The sequence below is a fragment of the Geotrypetes seraphini genome, chromosome 9 (genome assembly GCF_902459505.1).
Source record: "Geotrypetes seraphini chromosome 9, aGeoSer1.1, whole genome shotgun sequence".
In the NCBI taxonomy this organism is placed as follows: domain Eukaryota; kingdom Metazoa; phylum Chordata; class Amphibia; order Gymnophiona; family Dermophiidae; genus Geotrypetes; species Geotrypetes seraphini.
This window is the reverse complement of record NC_047092.1, coordinates 157,951,711-157,972,694: the sequence shown is the minus strand read 5'-3', so window position 1 is coordinate 157,972,694 and position 20,984 is coordinate 157,951,711. Positions and strand designations below refer to the sequence as shown.

At 41.5% G+C, this 20,984-nt stretch overlaps 2 protein-coding genes across 7 annotated transcripts in view; one reads left to right on the top strand and one right to left on the bottom strand.

Annotated features, from left to right (window-relative positions):
* P2RY13 (purinergic receptor P2Y13) overlaps positions 1 to 4,686 on the top strand; it is a 37,398-nt gene extending 32,712 nt beyond the window's left edge. Inside the window, exons 2-3 of the mRNA XM_033957973.1 lie at positions 537 to 618; positions 3,468 to 4,686. Coding sequence (XP_033813864.1) covers positions 605 to 618; positions 3,468 to 4,482 — 1,029 coding nt within the window. The 5' untranslated portion in view covers positions 537 to 604 and the 3' untranslated portion in view covers positions 4,483 to 4,686. The remainder of the gene's footprint in view (positions 1 to 536; positions 619 to 3,467) is intronic.
* The window catches only part of MED12L (mediator complex subunit 12L), a 388,873-nt gene that overhangs the window by 188,767 nt on the left and 179,122 nt on the right, over positions 1 to 20,984 (bottom strand). The gene's annotated exons all lie outside the window — the stretch shown is intronic.

The following is a 20,984-nucleotide window of genomic DNA, read 5'->3' as shown; positions in this document are numbered from 1 at the left end:
AGTAGAAATAGGTGAATACTCATAGTAAAGAAATCATTTTTTCCCTGGATCCTAAAAGTTGTAGCGACTGTCCAAGTTTTGTAAATATATGGCTGATACGCATACGAAAAAAAAAACCAAGCATAAAATGAACCTTGCTGAAAAGCCAAACAGTGGTGGTGGTCGAGGGATTGGGGGAAAGACATAAGAAAGCATTTCTTGTAAAAGAAAAGAGGAAAAGAAAACTAAGAAGTGGATCTTCTGCTTGTGAAACTTAGGTTAATTCTAATGTTTCACTAAACTAATGTAATCTCTCAGTATTCACAGCAGGTTTAAAGCATTTTCATCAAATCCCCAAGAACCTCTGCCTAGACATGAAAAAGCTGTTGACCACATACCACTAAGGTTTTAGACTACAGGAACCACGTCAATACCATAAGTCTTAGCTAGCATTACAAAAGCATGATATGCAACTACAAAAATAAAGGAATATATTGTAGAAAATCTTCAACACATGTTTGAATACTATTTTTTTTACTCTCATTGGATTATGACAGGGGATGGAGTATCTCTGTAGACGACAGTAAAACCTGCTTCTCATTTGGAATATCATCTGGATATCAACATGAACACAACTAGGTATGGAATATGTAGGCCCTGCTGTTTATCAAATCACATTTTTGTTAGAATTTGGCTTACACCTTTTTCAGTGGTAGCACGAGGAGGGCAATTCAGGTACGGTATGTATTTTCCTATCCCTGGAGGGCTCACGGTCTGCTGTAAGTTTGTACCTGAGGCAATGAAGGGTTAAGTGACTTGTCCAAGGCTATAAGGACCTACTGTGGGGTTTGAACTGGGCTTCACTGGTTCTCACTGGCTTGTCTAACCATTAGGTCGCTCTTCAACTCAATGTGCTACAATTTAGGAAATTGTTTAAAACACTTTTTTTTTGTTCATGCATTTGGCTGAAATGATGATTTCTGAATTCAAATAAAACGGAAATGATAATGTATAGGAATAGCTTAACCCTTTCAGGACCAAGGGACATATTTGTCCCATAACTTTAAAATCCTATCAATTTTGATTGGGATAGTCTACAGTTCTAAATTTCATATGTACGGATTCCATATGATACTGCCTTTATGTAAACAAACTGGTTCCGACATTCATTCATTAGCGTCGTTGCTAGATTGACGAGAAGATTCACTTGCCACACTGTCCATAAGCCAGAAGTGTGATTTTTTTTAAATAAAAATAATGATATTTCACAAAAAAAATCAATTTTTTAGCATCTGCAAGCCCTTTTTACCATAAAAATGTCATCAAAACCACAAAAATTGGCCTACGATCCTTATGGTCCTGAAAGGGTTAAGAGAGGACTTTCTTGTAATAACTCCATTGTTATTGTTTATGGTTAGACAATTCTTTCTTGTTCATTTTATGATTATGAATATTTTTATTGTAAGCTGCTTAGATTATTAAGCAGATAATAAATAAAATAAGAACTGTAAACATTTTACTATATAAATCATCACTCAGACTGAAATTTGAAGCAATTTGTTTTTCAGTTTATATATATTATAGGACACAATTTTAGATATAGCTGCAAACATCTTCAAATACAAGTTGAAATGGGCTAAGCTTAGATTTGTGTATGTACTTCTGGATTCTTTATCAGTTGCCCAGATTTGAGTGTGGATCCAAGATCCTTGCACAAACTAGTTAATTAATGAGCCTTTATCAATTACTGGCATTAATTGACATTAATTTTGGACTTACATGTAGATCTGCCCAGGCATTACCCTAAAACACTGCAAGCCCAGTATCTTGCATACAACCCAAAAGGTGGCATGGCCATGGAAAGGGCACTAGTGGGTCAGAGGCATTCCAAAACATTTGGCACAGTGTTATAGAATATTGGGGTTATGTACCCAACTCATAGGTCAGGACTTATACCAGGTTTCAGCAGGCATAAGTCCTCACTTCCAAAATTGGGTGCAAGAAATCAGCACTAAACACTGTTCTCAACCCGAAAAGCCCTTTAAAGCATAGCCCCTGGCAACTAATTATAGCAGTTTTCCTGGCATCTAATTTTTGCTGGCTTTTACAAAGCTGAGGAAGAGGTTAATACTGTGGGCTGGCGAGGCAAATGCTCTGACACTTATAAAATTCCTATAAGCATTGGAGCATTTGCCTTGCCGGCCCAGAGTAGAAACCTCTTTGTGGCTTTGTAAAAGGAGCCCTTTGGAGTGCTTTTTACTAAATCTGATCCCAATTGTATAAGATTCTTGTAAATTGTTTATTCAGAGGCTTGCTATACCACATGCTCTGTGATTAGGTCAATGTGGTTTACAATACATTACACTTATCCCTCTGTATTCGCCGTTTCAGCATTCACGGTTTCGATTATTCACGGTTTTTAGATTGCTGGCTCCTCCCCCAAAATTACATCAGCTTGCATAGAGAAATCACAGCACTTTCTTCACCGTGTTTTGCCTCTCCTTCAGGAACAGGCCAGGTCTCCCACCATGTTATTCGCGGTTTCACCATATTCATGATGGTTTTTAATAGAAAACAGCGCATAATATATGAAAAAGTTATTTGCAGTTTTTCTGTATTTGCGGTTCTGTTAATCCCCTATCACAGCGAATATGGAGGGAGGAGTGTACTAAAATCAGAAAAAAAGGAAAGTCAGTCCAAAATTTAAGATAGGAAAGACTCAAAACTCACATACTTCAAGAAAAAACTTAGTACAAATAAGGGAAGGAAAAAATTAACCCTCCCCCCCCTTTTTTTACAAAACTAGGCAAAAGGATTTTAGCACTGGCTGGCACATTGAATGCTCTACGCTACTCCGATGTTCATAGGAATTCTATGACCGGCAAAGCATTCAGTGTGCCGGCTGGCACTAAAAACCTCTTGCATGGTTTTGTAAAGGGGGAGGGGTAAAAGAGGTACTATACTGATTGTAATTCAGGCTCAAAAGTACTCCAAGTGGTTGACTGATGACCCATAAGCAGTTGATAAGTAAAAGGTCTTCAAATAATGTTTAAATTATGAGAATGGTTGTTCAAATCTTATGTAGGTAGGTAAGGAAGGGCCTAGGCCCTAGGGAAAAAAAAAGCCAAATTTTATGTAGATACATAGCGGGTCTTTTTTGGAGTAGGGAGAAGCAAGCAATGTCCATCAAGTGACCGTAAAGGGCAGGAAGCAGTATAAAGGAAGGAATAGATTTTAGTTTATCTGCATTGACATGTCCTGGATTTAATCTTGAGAGCGGGTGATCCATTACCAGTTCATATTTGGAAACAGATTTTTTTAAAAATAAACTGCTCTACTTAACAGTGGTTATGAAAATAGAATTATAATGTTTATTTCCATGGGGAAAAAAGCTGCAGTTTTAGCAATTTTTCTTCTAAACGCAATTTTTCTTCTAAACGCTGCAAAATAATATCATGTCAGTAACGGGCTCCTTTCCCATTTTTCAGTTACTTTCTTCAAACACTGAGCTCAGATATTTTCAATATCTCCAACGGATCATCGTCCAGAAGCTGCCAGAGAGACACCAGCATTCAACGAATTGTATTTCCATGGCTATATACAATCCTGTTCTTTGCTGGAATCACACTGAACACTTTATCAGGAATGATATTCTTCAGAATCCCCAGCACTTCGACGTTCATTGTCTATCTGAAGAACGCATTGATAGCTGACCTCATAATGACTCTCATGCTCCCTTTTAAGATTCTAACCGATTTAGGTCTTGGGCCATGGCAACTCAAAGCTTTTGTATGTCGGTTTTCAGCTGTTCTGTTTTATGAAACCATGTACATTAGTATCACACTGCTTGGACTCATTAGCTTGGATAGATTTCTTAAGATTGTCAAGCCTTTTGGGAAGATGTGGCTGCATAGTGTTTCCTTTGCAAAAGTCATCTCAGCACTTGTCTGGTTATTTATTTTCAGCCTCTCGTTGCCAAACATAATTTTATCAAACCGACCTCCAACGCCATCATCTGTGAAGAAGTGTGCCTCTCTTAAGAATCAGTTGGGTATGAAATGGCACGAAGCTGTAAATTACATCTGCCAGTTTATCTTCTGGACCGTTCTCATTTTAATGGTTCTGTTCTACGCAATTATTTCCAAGAGAATATACGACTCCTATGCAAAATCCAAAAGCAGGAACATTCAAAAGATAAAAAGCACCAAATTTCGGGTGTTCATTGTCGTAGCTGTGTTTTTCATCTGTTTTGCCCCCTTCCATTTCACCAGAGTGCCTTACACACTCAGTCAGACCGGCAACGTGGCTGACTGCAAGAGACAAAACCAGTTATTCCTGGCTAAAGAAAGCACTCTGTGGCTAGCGACGACAAATATCTGCATGGATCCTCTGATATACGTCTTCCTATGCAAGCCATTCAGAAAGATGCTAGTTAAATTTTCAACAGCAAGAAATAAAAGTACAACTGAGGAAACAATGCAAATTACCCAAACAACTGTGTAGATAACATGCAAACAATGAGTCCATCTTAATGCATTTAGGAGAATCGTACTTTGTTGTGCCTTCCCATGATTACGAGCAACTGCGATAAGTGGTGATACATCTACATGGGTTGGATAGATCCCTCAAGAAAGTGCCTTGACAAGTTATATTAAACTACAATTTCGTTAAAGAAAAATGTATTTTAAAAATTCATCACTCAGTATTAAGCCCGTGGCAGTATGCGGTGTCGGGGCTGCTCACAGCCGACGGCTGATCTGACCCCCAGATATTCAGTGTCGGGGCATGCATGATTCCCATCATTTAGGGCTCCTTTTACGAAGGTGCGCTAGGGTTTTTAGCGCACGCACAAAATTACCGCGCCCTATAGAACGCGGCAGCCGAAAATCTACTGCCTCCTGAAAAGGAGGCGGTATTGGCTAGCGTGCTCAGGAATTTAACGCACGCTATTGCGCGCGTTAAGGCCCTAGCGCACCTTTGAAAAAGGAGCCCTTAATATCTGGGTTTGAGCGGTCACCTAGAAGTTAAAAGAGGCACTAGCCAATATTCAGACAGGCGCCCAATTAACTTTAGTACACAAAGCTGCGGTAGAGGTTTTTACCAGTAGGCCGGCGAGCTAAATACTCCGACGGGAGTTAAACGCTCCAACGCTCATAGGAATTCTATGGGCGTTGAGGAATTTACCTTAGTGGCCCGTGGTAGAATCCTCTGCTGCAGTTTTGTAAAAGGAGCCCAAATTTAGGACAGCCTTTTTGCTGTCCTAAATTTATGTAATTATTTCACCAGTTAAGTGGACTGAACATCGCTAATAAATGGCTAAGTAGAGGCTCTGCCCCTGGTCCATCCCTAACCTAACCTGTTAGGCAATGGCTGATTAGCGGCAATATTCAGGGGTTCTTTTACTAAGGTGCGCTAACCGATTTAGCACATGATAACCAATTTAGCATGCGCTAATCAATTTAGCGCACGCCGATTAGCATGCGCATTTATAAATGCAAAGGCATCCATTATATTCTATGGGCGCTTTAGCATTTAGCACGCAGTACATCGGTTAGCGCGCCTCTAAGCAAAAAGACTCCCCAGTGCGCTAACCAGTTCAGGGACGCTGAATATTAGGTGCTGGGTTGCTCGGCAGAGTTTAATTGGATAGGAGCCTCTCCTACCCAGTTAACCGCTTTTGAATATCGGGCACTTGATGTCTACACTGGGTGATCATAAGCAATTTTGCCAAAGCTAGAGCAAAACATTGTCCAGCAAAAATGAAGGTTTGCCATTCAACATGGATTCGAGTAGGCATTTTGGGGTGCTGCTATCTGGGCCTTCATGTTTGGGTGCCTACGCACATTGGCACCAAACTTTTGGATGGCTCAACAAAGGCATCTGAAAGTTCTTTCCCTCTTTCTTTCCTCCCTGCCTTGCAATGACCTACAAAGTCCAAACTGCTTGAAACTGTGGGGTCCTTGCTGCAGAAGGGAGAGCTGCCCAGGTGGTGCCTGTCAATGAGGACATCTTAAGAACCATTGCCTTCAGCCATCCTCCCTGATAGTGCTTGGGGCTGCTTTCCCTTCTGCACTAAGTACCCAGACATGGGCCCAGCTCTTCCCTGGACTTTTTAGGTCACTGAGAGGCAGGGAGGAAAGAACTAGGAAAAGGACTTTTAGATGCTGCCATTCAAGTGCCCAAATGATGGAACCCAAAAGTATCAGGCGCCCAAATAGCAATGCCCATAAGTCAATGCCCATATTGCCGTGCCGAAAAGGTATGCCCCACATAGACTAGTCATCATGGAGATAATTTTATAATTGCATGCATTAACATAAAGCATGTGTGTACTTTCCACTATGCAGGCTTCACCGGATTTTCAAACTGAAAAGAATTTTGAAAATTATGCCAGAAAAAACATTCCTGCTCACATTTATACTTATTTAAAAAAAAAAAAAAAAAAAGCCACTGAAGTTAAGTAAAATATATGCACCCAAGAGCAAATCCTCAACGCTTTTCTTACAACTGTGGCTAAACATTTTCATCTACAGGCTTACCCTGCAGACTCCTGCTTCCATGCATAAACTCTGTGTAATGGCCTCCAAACACTTGCTAACAGCTGCATGGTTTGCACTACAGAATAACATGGGGACAAATATTTCCCTGTCCCCGCGGGAACTCATTTTCCTGTCACGGCGAATTCTTTATCTGTCCCTGCCCCATTCCTGCAAGTTCTGTCCTCATCTGCACAAGCCTTAAATACTTTAAAATAATACTTGTTTGAGGCTTGTGCGGTTAAGGCAGAGCTTACAGGAATGGGGCAGGTACAGTGGCAAAACTTGCGGGGACGGGGAAATTGAGTTCCTGCAGGGACAGGTAAAAATTTGGCCCTATGTCATTCTCTAGTTTGTACATACCAGCCCATGTGGGAGGGGTTTTCAAGGAATTTTGTATATATGGACCCTCTGTAGAAGTTATATTGACTTACTAGGAAGAGGCAGGAGAATGTTGGCCAACTTACTGTTCACCAGCAGAGAAAGGGGTAATTGCATGATCTAGAAATTGTTCCTGGCATCTACACTGTCTAAGAAGTCTACAGATTACCGGTAAAAGAGTATCTGCTGCAGAGTAGAGACCATCTATATCTGAGGAGCTTAAGAACCGCAAAGCTCAAGGAGAAGCCAATCAATCAACGATCTAACAAAAGCAAAAGCTAGGAGAAAGGGCCAGCTGTATTATCCCACAACAACCATAGTTGAACAGTGAGGAAGGGTGGTTGAGACTGATGGGGAGGAAGAGTGGATGTGAGAGAAAGTTTGATACTCCCTCCCCCCCCCCCCCCAGATAATTCATGACAAGTTGAATATGAGAAGAGGAAGAATGCTCACCCCCACACTCCCCCAATGAATCTCTTAGTGGAGAAAGGAAGGAGGAGTGCAGCCTTTTATATGACGGACCTACCCTTAGTCTCTATTTTTGAGGAAAAAGGGCAGAGTTAATATTCTCAAAGAATAAAATTGTTTTATGACAATAAAATAAAATGAGGCAAAAAACAACAACAACACAAAAACCCCAGTCAGAGGATTTACACCTCATTAGTCAAACAAGATAATAATGCCAATGTCATAAGCCCTTTTAGAAATGCAAGAAAGATTTCAGTGCTAAGGAATGGTTAGCGCCTGATTTGCATACACATTATTGTGCACAGCATGGTCAAAGTGCAAGCATGGGTGTTAACGTGTGTGATAAACTTTGCTGAAAATTGTAGTTGAAATGCATTTAATGATGGTTGGTTAGTATGTCTTCCCAATGCTCAGATGGTGGCACTGCAATACCCAAAGCAAATGATGATCTATAATTCCAAAAATTTACTGTCAGCTCGGGGACAGCATAGAGAGAATTTCTCAGCAATTTCTCACTTTTTAAAAGTGCCAGTTTTGTCTTCTTTTGGAAGCGGAAAGAAGTCTGTGCAGCTTCTAAGCATCGATAGTGAGAAACAAGTATGTGTGCAAGTCCAAGCAAAACCAAAAGTGAATGCACACATCGGTTCCTATTTTTCTGCGCTTAAATATGAGCCTTTTGAAAACAATTTTTCAAAATCTCATATTCAAAAGCACAAAACAGTGCTGATTTGTGTGCATGTTCAGACAAAATCAAACACATAAGCACACTAGCTACATTAACTGTGAAAGTTTTGTGTGCACATGCCTGGCATGCTCCTCCCCTTGCTTTCAGTTTAATTGCATGAATTATCCATGCATAAAATTTGAATGTCACTTGCTTTGAGAATTTGGATAGCTATTTTTCTGCACTGTTGTTGCACTCAGGAGTTTGCATAGAGGGCTTTAGTGCCAGGGTTTTTAGCATCTGCCTCTAAGAGCAGTAAAAGTCAAACAAAATTCCAGTAGCTCTAAACTAGGGCTGCATTTCAATTAAAATTTTAATTGTGTTTATCAAAAAATATTGGAGGGAGTTCTCTACATTGCAGCTCCTTGTGACTCTGGTCAAGTCACGTAACCCTCCATTACCCAGAATCACAAAGAACTGTAATGGAAAAATAAACAAACCAATTTTAATTGAAATGCAGCCATGGAGAGGTGGGTTTCTTGCACAAAAGCGATATCCATCCCTCTCCTTCGGAACCAGGTCAAAACCTTCTTCCTCTTGACAGGGGAATGAATCCCATCCTTGCATTTATCTGCTTCCATTCTTGGTTGTATGTTCCCTTTGCAATTGCTAATAAAGATATTAAAAAAAGAAATTAAAAAAAAGAAATGCAGCCCTTAAAAAATTAAAGAATAAAAAAATAATGAAAAGACAAGAAATACAAAATACCAATTGAAAAATTACAAATTAAAGGATCTAAAAAACAGCACTGCAGAATAGCTGTAAATAGCCTTACATTTATCATAGCCTACTTCAGAAAAGAAAGCCTACTCTAAACTGTTTAGTAAGTTGTTAAACACTGATATAATATAAGCTAGAATCCCACCAGTCAATATTCAGCTAGTAGTCACTGATTTGTTTGTTTAGGGGGGTGGGTGGGGGGGGATCAACACTGGGCACCACCATTGAATTAGACTCAAATTCAGAGTTTGCCCCTATCTGGGTACCATCATCAAAACACCAAAAGTTATTCTGGCATGGCTTATATTCATTATCAGCACCCAGGTAACTATACAGCCAACTAAATATCAACTGTGCCCGGATAAGCCTCTGATATATTCTGGGTTTGATATGGTTGATCATTTTTTCTTTTCTTACTTTGAAAGGTTGTTTCTTTAATTATATAGTTTTCTATATCATACCATATTTTCTGTACAGCTATTTAATGCTTCATTCCTGTTTTTGTTAAAACTTCTAAAATAAATAAATGTAAAAAAATTGTAAATAAAGACATCCCTGAATAACTTCCAGCTGTGTCCCAACTCTGCCCCTGAACCACCCTGTCACTAAACAAGAGTGAAGAGTGGTCAGAACAGATGTTCAATGGAACTCTCCACTTCAGTGCCTCTGCCCAATTAAGCCATGTTGAACATCAACACCCCCCCCCCCCCCACACACACACACACATTGCAAATACAAAAGCAATTAACAGACAATACACAGGCCCACAGGTCACCCAAACTTGGGGGTCCTTATATCAAGGCGTGGTAGGGATTTAACACGCGGAATACCACGCATTAAACCGCCTGCTGCGCTAGTCGCTAACGCCTCCATTGACGAGGCATTAGTTTTTTGGCTTGCCGTGGGGATTAGCGCGTGATTAAATGTCCGACGCGCTAACCCCGCTAGCGCACCTTGATAAAAGGAGCCCTTGGGCATGCAAATTTGGCGACATAGGGGCAGAAGCACCCGCCATGTGATTCACTAATGAGGTGTCTACAATCAATAATTGACATTAATTGGCAAAATGTGGATTTGTGTGGGCATCTGCCATACCTAAAGGGGAGTGCCTAGGGAAGGAGCATGGACAGATCAGGAGGCATTCCCAGACGTTAGGCACAATGTTATAGAATACTCGTAAAATGTGCCCCCAACGGTCACAAGTAGGGCACCAGAATTTACACCAGTGTGCATGCTGGGGCCTAAATTTAGGTGCAATCCACATTAAGCTCGTGTTCAGCAAAGGGCGCTCTGTACTGAGCTGACTACTAGCTTAGCACAAACCATTCTATCGCCTACCTTTGGACACAGGAGTCAAAATAGAGAAGGAGTCAAAGTACAAACCAACCAAGAAATACAAGGGGGCCTTCAAGTCCTGAGCAGTCAAACTTCCATTTAATGAAGGACTCGCCAGAGTCCATGTTTCGGCCTAGCCTATCCGCCTGCGTCAAGGGTCATTCAATGTAATCCATATAAAAAAACAATGGAAAGATAGCCAAACAGATAACACCAAATATTGACTCACTCAACAATCAGTATCCGAGGTATAGCAAGAGTGAAGTTACACCTGCGTATTAACAGCTAGTGCAAAACTTAACTTTGGACACCATTTACTGAATCTGGCACAAGAGGTGCAGAAGAAACTCTGCTGGTTTGCAGATATAACTGCAATCCAGTTACACCTTACATTTTCTATTTAAAAAAATATATATACAGCACTGTATGAGTCATTATGGCAATGATTCTACAAATGGCACCCGTTTGGCACACTTGTCAATCAACTGCTAGACACCATTTATAGTATCGTACCTATTGCTTAGTTTGATTTGGCTAAGTTGCTATATGCCTATATTATATAATGTATTGACTACTGTAATGTTTGCCATCTAAGAGTTTGAAACCTTCGCAACAGGTTCAGATTGCTACAGCCTGGCTTCTGAAACTCAGGAGGTCATGATCAGATTTCACCAATTCTTACTACGTTGTATTGGTCACCCATTGAAAAGCATTGCTAGCTTGAACTGTTGTTTTTTATACTGTATTTAAAAATTTTTCATGGGTTGGCTCCTGAGTACATATTGAATAAGATCTCTAAATATGCTCTAGATTGCGTGTTGCATTCTCAAGGATAAAGATTTTTTTTTTCCTTCAGCTAGGCCTTTTCATCTTTAATGAGCTTGTCCTTCTACATATTCTTATTCAGTTGCTTTTTCTTAGAATAAGCTTCCTCCTTTCTGTAGATTTATTGACTTATTGGGGTTGAGGAAAGCTGCTAAAATGGTACTTTTTAATTATTTAATTATTATTTAAAAATCATATACTCTTCAAAAAACACATAAAACCTATCCAGCACAACCAATCTCAACCCAATATCCAACACTCTATTTACCCTTAGACCTCTCTAATACTCTTTTATCTACCAAACGTTATCTAAAACTCATAATTTCACCCTATTCTTATCTCCTAAAGACCTCCACTTCCCTTTGGTAACTCTTTACCCAATATATATTACCTTAAAAATTCTATCTCATCGCTTATTCTATTCCTTCAAATTTTGAATGTAATTTTGTTTTAGTTTGGATGTAATCAGTTTGAACCGCAAGATAATGGTGGAATAGAAATCACTAATGTAATGTAATATATTGGCACCTAAGCTTTCTTAAACACTGGTAGGTGTTAAATCCTTAGGCACACCACCATTTAGGCTAGGGTTTTCTTGGCCTAAATACTGGTAAGTGTGCCTAAGATAGACACCTAGTGGCACCCAAGTCTTTGCATGCCCAAACTCTGCTCCAAATCCACCCATAACTATGCCTATTTTACATGTAGGCATCGGTAGGCACCTTGCTGTAGATGCCTACCAGCAAATTAATTTTTTTAATTGGGGGTTTTTTAACGGCACTGTCAACTATCAGCACTGATATAGTGGCACTAGAAAAGGTTCGAAGAAGAGCGACCAAGATGGTAAAGGGGATGGAACTCCTCTCGTATGAGGAAAGACTAAAACGGTGAGGGCTCTTCAGCTTGGAAAAGAGACGTCTGAGGGGAGATATGATTGAAGTCTACAAAATCCTGAGTGGAGTAGAATGGGTACAAGTGGATCGATTTTTCACTCCGTCAAAAATTACAAAGACTAGGGGACATTCGATGGAGTTACAGGGAAATACTTTTTAAAACCAAAAGGAGGACATATTTTTTCACTTCGAGACTAGTTAAGCTCTGGAATGCATTGTCAGAGGTTGTAGTAAGAGCAGATAGCGCAGCTGGTTTTAAGAAAGGTTTGAACAAGTTCCTGGAGGAAAAGTCCATAGTCTGTTCTTGAGAAAGACATGGGGGAAACCACTGCTTGTCCTGGGTCGGTAGCATGGAATATTGCTACTCCTTGGGTTTTGGCCAGGTACTAGTGACCTGGATTGGCCACCGTGAGAATGGGCTACTGGCCTTGATGGACCATTGGCCTGACCTAGTAAGGCTATTCTTATGTTCTTATGATTGAACCAATTAAAAATTTAGATGCCTAGATCAGCTAGGTGTGTCGATCTAGGTGCCTAGACATTTGTTTTAATAGAATCAGGGGCTATGTGTAATACATCAGGATTATTAAATAGTAAGCAGATCTAGAAATCCATTTCAACACATGCTCACTCTGAACATACCCTGAATGGTGCTTCCAATCTCACTTCCTATTGAGGCATCCTTCTGACTCTGCAGTTTTCGTGTGAACTCTTAACTTTAACAGCTAGGAGTTACTCAGCATTGCTTAAGGGTAACTGCGCTACATCCTATTCGTTGACATATAAATGAGCACACACGCAATGTTAGAGAGAAAAAAAAAAAAGAAGATAATTTACATTAAATGTTCTGCTCGTAACTATGTCTCATGTGAAAAAGGACACCTCACAAGCAGTGCTCCCTCTAAGCGGGCGGGTGTTGTGGGCAAAATTTTTTTCGCTGTGCGCTACAAATATCGGGCGCCAGCGCCAACTCGCCCGATTCTCCTCTCGCCGCGGCCTGCCATCTCCGTACGCCGTGCGCTGTGACGTAAACTTGTGCGCTGCGATGCAATATTTTGTGCGCCAGCGCACGCCAGCGCAGCTTAGAGGGAACACTGCTGAAAGCACATTTGCTTATCTTACAATGACTGGCAAAATGCTCAGAACCGTGATCGGCAGAAAGACCACAACCGGGGTCAAGCCCCTAAATGCAGCTTTCTGAGTCTTATCATAGCATTAAAAAACAGCCATAAGTATAAGGGCCTGTTTTACAAAGCCGCACTAGCAGCTGCTGCGCGGTAAAGGGCTTCGGGGCTGTTGCCGCGCAGCTTTGTAAAGCAGACCCTAAGGGCTACTTTTACTAAGCTGTGCTAGTGGTTTTAGCATGCGCTACATTGCCGTGCGTGCTAGACCCTAATGCCTCCATCGAGCTGGCGTTAGTTTTTGGCGTCTGCTATAAACGCTAGCGCACCTTAGTAAAAGGCGCCCTAAATGTATTATTAAATATTTGGGGATTAAATATGGGGTTTTTTTTCACCTGAACAATTGTGTGCCTTTATAGATATGAAGAAATCGTCGATAGGGGGGAGTTTAGTAGCCATAACATGGCAATGGAAAATGTTGGGAATTTCTGTTAAGCCAATTCCTATAGGATTACTTTAAAGAGGGTTCTCTTCACCATTTTCTTTTTTGTTGTTGTTTTATTGTTTATTCATTTTCAAATCAAAGAACAAAAACACTTTGATAAAAGAAATTAAATGTTCATTAAAGAAATTATTATCAAAACACAAGAAGAGGAGTAAAACACTCCTATTACTAATACAATGATCATAGTCCACATTTGAGAGAGATGAAGCCATACCCAGTCAAAGGGAGTTGACTTTAGGAAATTATTCACGGTCATATTAACACATGTCCTTCATAATTACAGGGTTCTTTTGGTTATTTACATTTAGGCCTGAGTAGTAGAAATTACAGAGGGATCTGGAGCCTTAATGGCAGCCTTTCCTTCTAGAAAAAAATTGCAATTGTTCTGGTTCATAAAAAATATATTTGTTCGCCTGATAAGTAATACAACATTTACAAGGAAATATAAGCTGATAGGCTGCTCCCAAACCCAGAACTGACTGACGAAACGTCAGAAATTTCTTACGCCTTGCCTGCGTCCACTTTGAAACATCAGGAAAAATAGCAATCTTGGCGATCATAAAATTCAACATTTTCAGTTCTGTAAAAAGAACGAAGAACGGCTTCTTTGTCTTGCCAGAAAACAAAGGTCACATGCAAAGTAGCTCTCGCTGAAATTTCAATCTGTAAGGATTCCAACATCCCAGTGATATCTAATTCTCCAGGATGCGTAGGTGACTTATCTTTTTCCTCTTTCAAGATGTTAAGATAGTACAATTTTTGCAGCGGAGGCATATTAGTCTCTGGAAATTTTAATACTGAAGTCAGAAAAGAATGAAAAAGTTCTCTAGGAGATTGTATTCTAGATACTTTTTGGAGCATATACACTTGTAATGTTTTGCTATTTCTAATATTATAAAATCAATAAAGCTTTGAACTAAAAAAAAAAAAAAAAAAGTCTCAAGTTTAAATTTCTATTAACATTTTCTAAATTTTCAATTTTCCCGATTAGTAAATTTTTGTCTTTCATCTGAAGGTTAGATGCAACTTTAAATTCTGAGACTGTTTTCTCTACTTGATCCAGTCTACCTGATTGTAGTTGCATTTTTTCTTCACAGTTTTTAATTTGAATTGAAGTTTGTTGAGTTGAGGTAATAAATTGGGAGCATACCTGATGAAGGCTCTCCATGGCTCCCCACAACGCCTCCATATCCACCACTTCTGGATTAATCAGGGGTTTCAGAGGCCGAATTGGAGAAACTGCTCCATTTTCTGCACTCGTTGCCTCACTGAATGCCTCCTCCTCCCCCTGCCGCTTGCTGGTAACCCGGCAGAGATCGAACCAGCTCCGGGGTCAAAGGCAACACCGTCGACTCCAACAGAGACTCACTCCCCGACGCTTTCCGCTGAGTCGCGGGACTGCCTGATATATACCCGGGACGGGGGAGGGGGGGCATTACAGGCCCAAGCGGGCTCAGTGAAAAATCACTGTCTAACTCCGAGGTCTGCCCCCCTCGGAGAGCAGATTCGCCCGATCCAAAAGGGACAGCATAAGCTGTAATAGCTGTCTGACGTGTAACCGAGGAGGCCGGGAGATCCCTCCTCTGTTTCCCCCTACGTTTCGGCATTTCAAAAGTCAAACTCTGCTACTTGAAGCAGGTAAGGAAATCTTCACAGAAGAAAGAAAACCGCCTCGAGAAGAGGGAGCCTCTTACAGCACGTCTCTCCCCGACGCCATCTTGGCTCCTCTCTCTCTCTTCACCGTTTTGATTCCTTTCCCTTTGTAGTAGCATATATTGTGGTCTAAGGAAGATTTTTATTTTGTTGTTTAATGTTTAGATATTATTTTAATTTTCCTTCTATATTGCTTTGGCAAGAGTTATCTTGTACATTAAAAATGCAAATTTAATAAATAAATTTTTGTTAAAAAGCCAAAAGTGGTGCAAAACTAGTCAATTTGTACTTTTTTTTCTTTTGAACCTATATAATAGGTACTTAACTGAGGTAACTGCTCTCAGCGTTCTGTTGCGTTAACAACAGTTATTTATATATTTCGATTTCTATCCTGTTGTCCCCAAAGAGCCCAGAATAGGTTAAACATACATAGTATATAGTTAACAGGTTACAATTTACACTAGATTAGCCATAATTTCAGTACATGTTTCCAATACAAGTTTTTTCTAACTAGACATATTTACCCCCCTCTTCTACGAAACCACGCTAGCGGTTTTTAGCGCAGAGAGCCACACTGAATGGCCCGCGCTGCTCCCGACGCTCATTGAGTTCCTATGAGCGTCGGGAGCAGCGCAGGCCATTCAGTGCGGCTCTCTGTGCTAAAAAAAACTCTAGCGCGGTTTCGTAGAAGAGGGGGGGTTAGGGTCTAGGGGGCGGGTTAGTGTCTAATACAGTTTACTGGTTATAATTGACCCTGCCTATTCTAAGTACAAGTTTTATCCTAATTGACAGACAGTTTATAGGTTGGATTTGCCATAGTTATTTACCTTATAAGCTTTCCTTAGGTGATACATAACGAATTCTGGTACCAATGTACATTTCTTAGTACTCCATCAGTCAAGGGCAGGGGTTAGGTGAAGAGGTATGTTTTTATTGCTTTCCTAAAGTTCAAGGGATCTGATCTGCAGGGGCTGTCGATTCCAGTGGCTCGGTATGTAGTGGGAGTAGGAACGTCGTTTGGCAGTTTGCAGTTGCAGGGCATGACCAGTGGCGGGGGGGGGGGGGGGGGGGGCGTTTTAAGGCGTATTTCAGCCTGGCAGAGAGACCGGTTCGGTACATACGGAGGAAGCTTAGCCATCACATAGCCCAGTGCCATGTCGTGGAAGGATTTGAATGCTAGAATCATGCCTTTGAAGGTACCTCAGTTAAGTACCTATTATATGGGTTCAAAAGGAAAAAAGTACAAATTGACAACTTCTGCACCACTTTTGACTGTTTTTAGTGCTATGATAGGCTCAGAAAGCTGCATTTAGGGGCTTGACCCCAGTTGTGGTCTTTCTACCAATCACAGATCTGAGCATTTTTCCAATCATTGTGAGATAAGCAAATGTGCTTGTGAGGTGTCTTTTTTTTTCCACATGAGATATCGATTTTTTTTTTCCATTTGGGACTTACCTCAGTGTGTTTAGTTTTTACCCAGCAGTTTTGTTTGGGGATCCTGCTGATAACTATGACACAATTTTACAAGTCTAACAATTTCTCTCACCAGCCCTCTGGTTCCCCTTTTTCTTAGTTTGGGCGGAAGCAGCTTTAACAAGCTGTAACTTGAAAACTGGTGCACATTCAAGAAGTAGGCTATTAACCTGTTCAGGACTGCAGCACAATTAACTTCAGATCAAAAAATATTAAATAAAAAACAGCACAGTGAAGAGAATATTTACTGCTCCCTACTGTATATGCCCTGATCTATATATTCATGTGGAGGAGCATAATCAAAATATATGTCTAAGTCCAATTTGGGCATATGGTAGACGCTCAAAGTCAGCAGTGAGAAAATGCCCATTTTTGAAAAATACATCTAGATTTTTTTCCCCCCCAAAATTGTCTATCTGAACATTCAGGTCATTGTTCATCCAGACCATCAGAACATCTCTTTATACCACATTGTTGACCAAAATTTCACCTAAGTCCCAAATGCCCAGATCAAGACCATATGGGCGTGGGAGGAGCCAGTCCTGTAATGGACTGGCCACCCAGACATGGCAACAGAGTAGTGGGACACCTTACAGGGTACTGCTGTGAACAAAAAGGGTGCCACATAAACATCTCACCAGAGCTCCCTTATAGGTTATGGTAAGCCCCCCCAAACACCCCAAAACCCACTATGCCCACCTGTCTACAACCCCAATAGCCTTTATGGCTGCAGGTGGCACCTATTTGGCAGCAGAGTTGGGGGGTTGGTGGGCGCAAATGTTCCACCAGGTGCTGATGTTCTGGAGACAGGTATGACAGGTATTTGATTTTTTATTCTAATCTTTGTGGGGGTGTGAGGGGGTCAGAGAACACTGGGGGAGTGTGTGGGGGTCTTTACTTTGTCTCTGCAGTGGTTATCTGATCACTTTGGATATATTTTTGGCACTTATACCTGTTTTTACATTGTCTAACTCACAACGTTTTAAGTTTTATTCAGGATTATCCCTGCAAGACAACTAAGTCTAGGTGGGCCCCCCCCCCCATCCCGCCCACATACTGCCTTAACCACTCCTCCAGATATGCCCCTTTCAGCTCTGAGCACCAGTGGCATTCAGAGGCATAAAAAGTCCCACAACACATCCAGAAAGTCGGTTTGATTATCAGCACTTGGACGACCTGTCTTTTAGGTCATCCAAGTGCTGACTTGGAAGGCCCCATAGCACAACCAAGATGCATGACAACCTAAAAACATAAGAATAGCCTTACTAGATCAGACCAATGGTCCATCAAGCCCAGTAGCCCATTCTCATGGTGGCCAATCCAGGTCACTAGTACCTGGCCAAAACCCAAAGAATAGCAACATTTCATTATCTCAGAGTATGATTCCAAAACCCCAAAGAGTAGCAGTATTCCATGCACCATCCTCAAAGAGTAGCAAGATTCTAGAATCCCAAAGAGTAGCAACATTCCATGCAGCATCCTCAAAGAGTAGCAAGATTCTAGAATCCCAAAGAGTAGCAACATTCCATGCAGCATCCTCAAAGAGTAGCAAGATTCTAGAATCCCAAAGAGTAGCAGTATTCCATGCTACTGATCCAGGGCAATGGCTTCCCCCATGTCTTTCTCGATAACAGACTATGGACTTTTGCTCCAGGAAATTATCCAAACCTTTCTTAAAACCAGCTACACTATCTGTTACAATGTCTAAATTTTGTAACTATGGTAAATAACACTGTAGCACTGATAAGCTGTTACCAGTTCTGAGCTGAGAAAGATGTGATCCAGTGTAGTAAAGGAGTTACCTCGTACATGCAGTAACCCAGCAAAATTATTAGGATTCTTATAGTAGCTCATTTGGAAAATTGTTCTTTTAGTTCAACGTTGAAGATCCTGATCTGGTCCCAGGATACTGAAGTTTTAACATCTTTAGCAGAAAAAAAACCAACTAGCCAGTCGATATACACTTCTCCCTCTGTATTCGCGGGTTTCAGCATTTGCGGTTTTGATGATTCACGGTTTTTAGCTTGCTGACTCCTCCCCCCAAATTACATCAATTTGCATAGAGAAATCGCCGATTCCCAGCGTGCACAGAGAAAAATCGCTGATTCCCAGCATTTTCTTCACCGTGTTTTGCCTCTCTTTCAGGAACAGGCCAGGTCTCCCACCATGTTATTCGCAGTTTCACCATATCCACGATGTCTTTTAATAGAAAACAGCGAATAACATGAAAAAGTTATTTGCGGGTCTGTTAATCCCCTATCACAGCAAATACGGAGGAAAAAGTGTACAGCCATGGGCAAAATTAGTCCTAGTTATTCAATGTAGGGCAATGTCTGGGCCATAGAACTGAATATTCCGGTTAATTCATCTTAAGATGACTGCTGAGTCTTGTGCAGGTCTCAACCAATATTCCTAGCTGTGAGATGGTCACTAGAAGTTGTGGTGGCCATTTTGAAGGCACAGCCATGTTGGGCAGTAGCAAATAAGTACTGCTTCTACCCATTCCACCACTAGACCACCAGGAACTGGGCAGGTAGGGCTGGGAAGGCTTTAGAAAGGGGAGTTGGTAATGTTCCAGGAGGGATGGAGAGGGCTCTGGAGGACTGGTGATGTTCCAGGAGGGCGAGAGGAGAAACAGAAGGGTGGTGGGAGGGAGGAAGACCTGTTGGCATTTGGGGAGGAGAAGGTAGGGAGAGAGTATCTGAAAGCTTCAGGCTGGTACTCAGAAGCTATGCAGATACTGGATGATATCCACCCATGGGCTCAGCATCTCTCTCCTCGCCAATGGGATCAGCATCTCTCTCTTACCCTCCAAGGCTGCCATACTTGTGGTGGGTTGCTGTCAGCAGCACTAATCAAAACAAACTTTTCCAAGCTGGCACCACCGGGGCTTTTCTTCTTCAGCATCCCTCTCAGTAGGAACTTATATCAGAGGAAGTGGGCAAAAGGAAGGCCCCGGTGGGGCAGGCCTAGATCAGCCTGTTTTGATTGTTGATACTGCCAGCAACCAGCCTTAAGTGTGGAGGAGTGCAGAAGGGCAGGGGGTTTAGGATAAGGGGAGAGATTCTAAACTCCTGAAAGGGAGGGAAAAGCGAGTGATGCCAGACCTGTGGGACAGCAGAAATCTAATGTATTTAGAGGAGGGCGCATTGAGCAGGCAAGCTTTATCAGTGAGTGACTTTGGGTTTTATACCAGGCTCACTCAATGGTAGCTATACCCCTGTAGAAAATACAAGGATAAAATCCTCATGTTTGGTGAGGAAGTGGCATATGATCAGTGGTATAGTAAGGGTGGGCAGGGGTGGCCCGCCTCAGGAGCCATCTTAGTGAAGGTGCCTGCACCTCTCTGCCCCCCCCCCCCATGCCACATTCACGCCCTCCCTTCTCCGATCCTCCTGTACCTCTTTAAAATCTTTACCAGTGCGAGCAACTACTCTAGCCTGCTGCTTGAACTGGCCTGGCTCCCTCTGAAATTACTTCCAGGTCACGAGACCAGGAAGTGACATCAGAGAGAAAGTCAACGCTTGTGCGAGCCGCAGGCCAGAGAAGCTGTTCAAGCTGGCAAAGATTTAAAGAGGTACGGGGGTGGGAAGGGTGGGCGCAAGTGTGGCATGGGGGTGCAGAAGGAGCGGGGATTGGAGTAAGGGTGCAGGAAGGTGCCACCGCCCCCCGGGCACCTCCTACCCTCGCTACACCACTGCATACGATGGTTCTGAATATGAGCAGTAAAGAGGAGGAAGAGGAAGATTAAAACTAAGTCCGCCACATATTTTTCTAGCTTTAAGTTATATTATCTACGCCAGCTGTTCTGAACCCAGCCTTTGGGACACACCTAGCCAATTGAGCTCCTAAGATAGCCACAAAGATCGTGTATGAGACAGTTTTACATACAATGGTGGTAGCGCATGCAAATCTCTCTCACCCTTATTTATTATGGATACCCAATGCCCATGAATCATGGAAAATTACTTTAAAAAAAAAAAAAATACAGCACAAAACTAAATGTATTCCATCAATGGTGCTTGTGAAGAATTCATGGTGCCATTTATCATACCATATCATTAAGGAAATCCAGGGAAGAAGTGATTCATGAAGGCTACATATTTATAGATATCCCAAAATTGACAGACACCAACAGGTAGAAAAAGAAAGGAAGGAAGACCTAAGACGTAACATATTCAAAGAAGATCCTCAATACCTGTAAGAACTGGGAAAAGACGCTGAACTGCAGTGGCCAATCAAACATGCTAGAGAACATTTAGGCCCTGATTCTGTATAGGATGCGCTAAAGTTAGGCAGCGGTGCACATGCTACCGTCACCTAAGTGACCAATCGCAGCACATATTTTCTGAAAAAAAAAAATCAGACGCA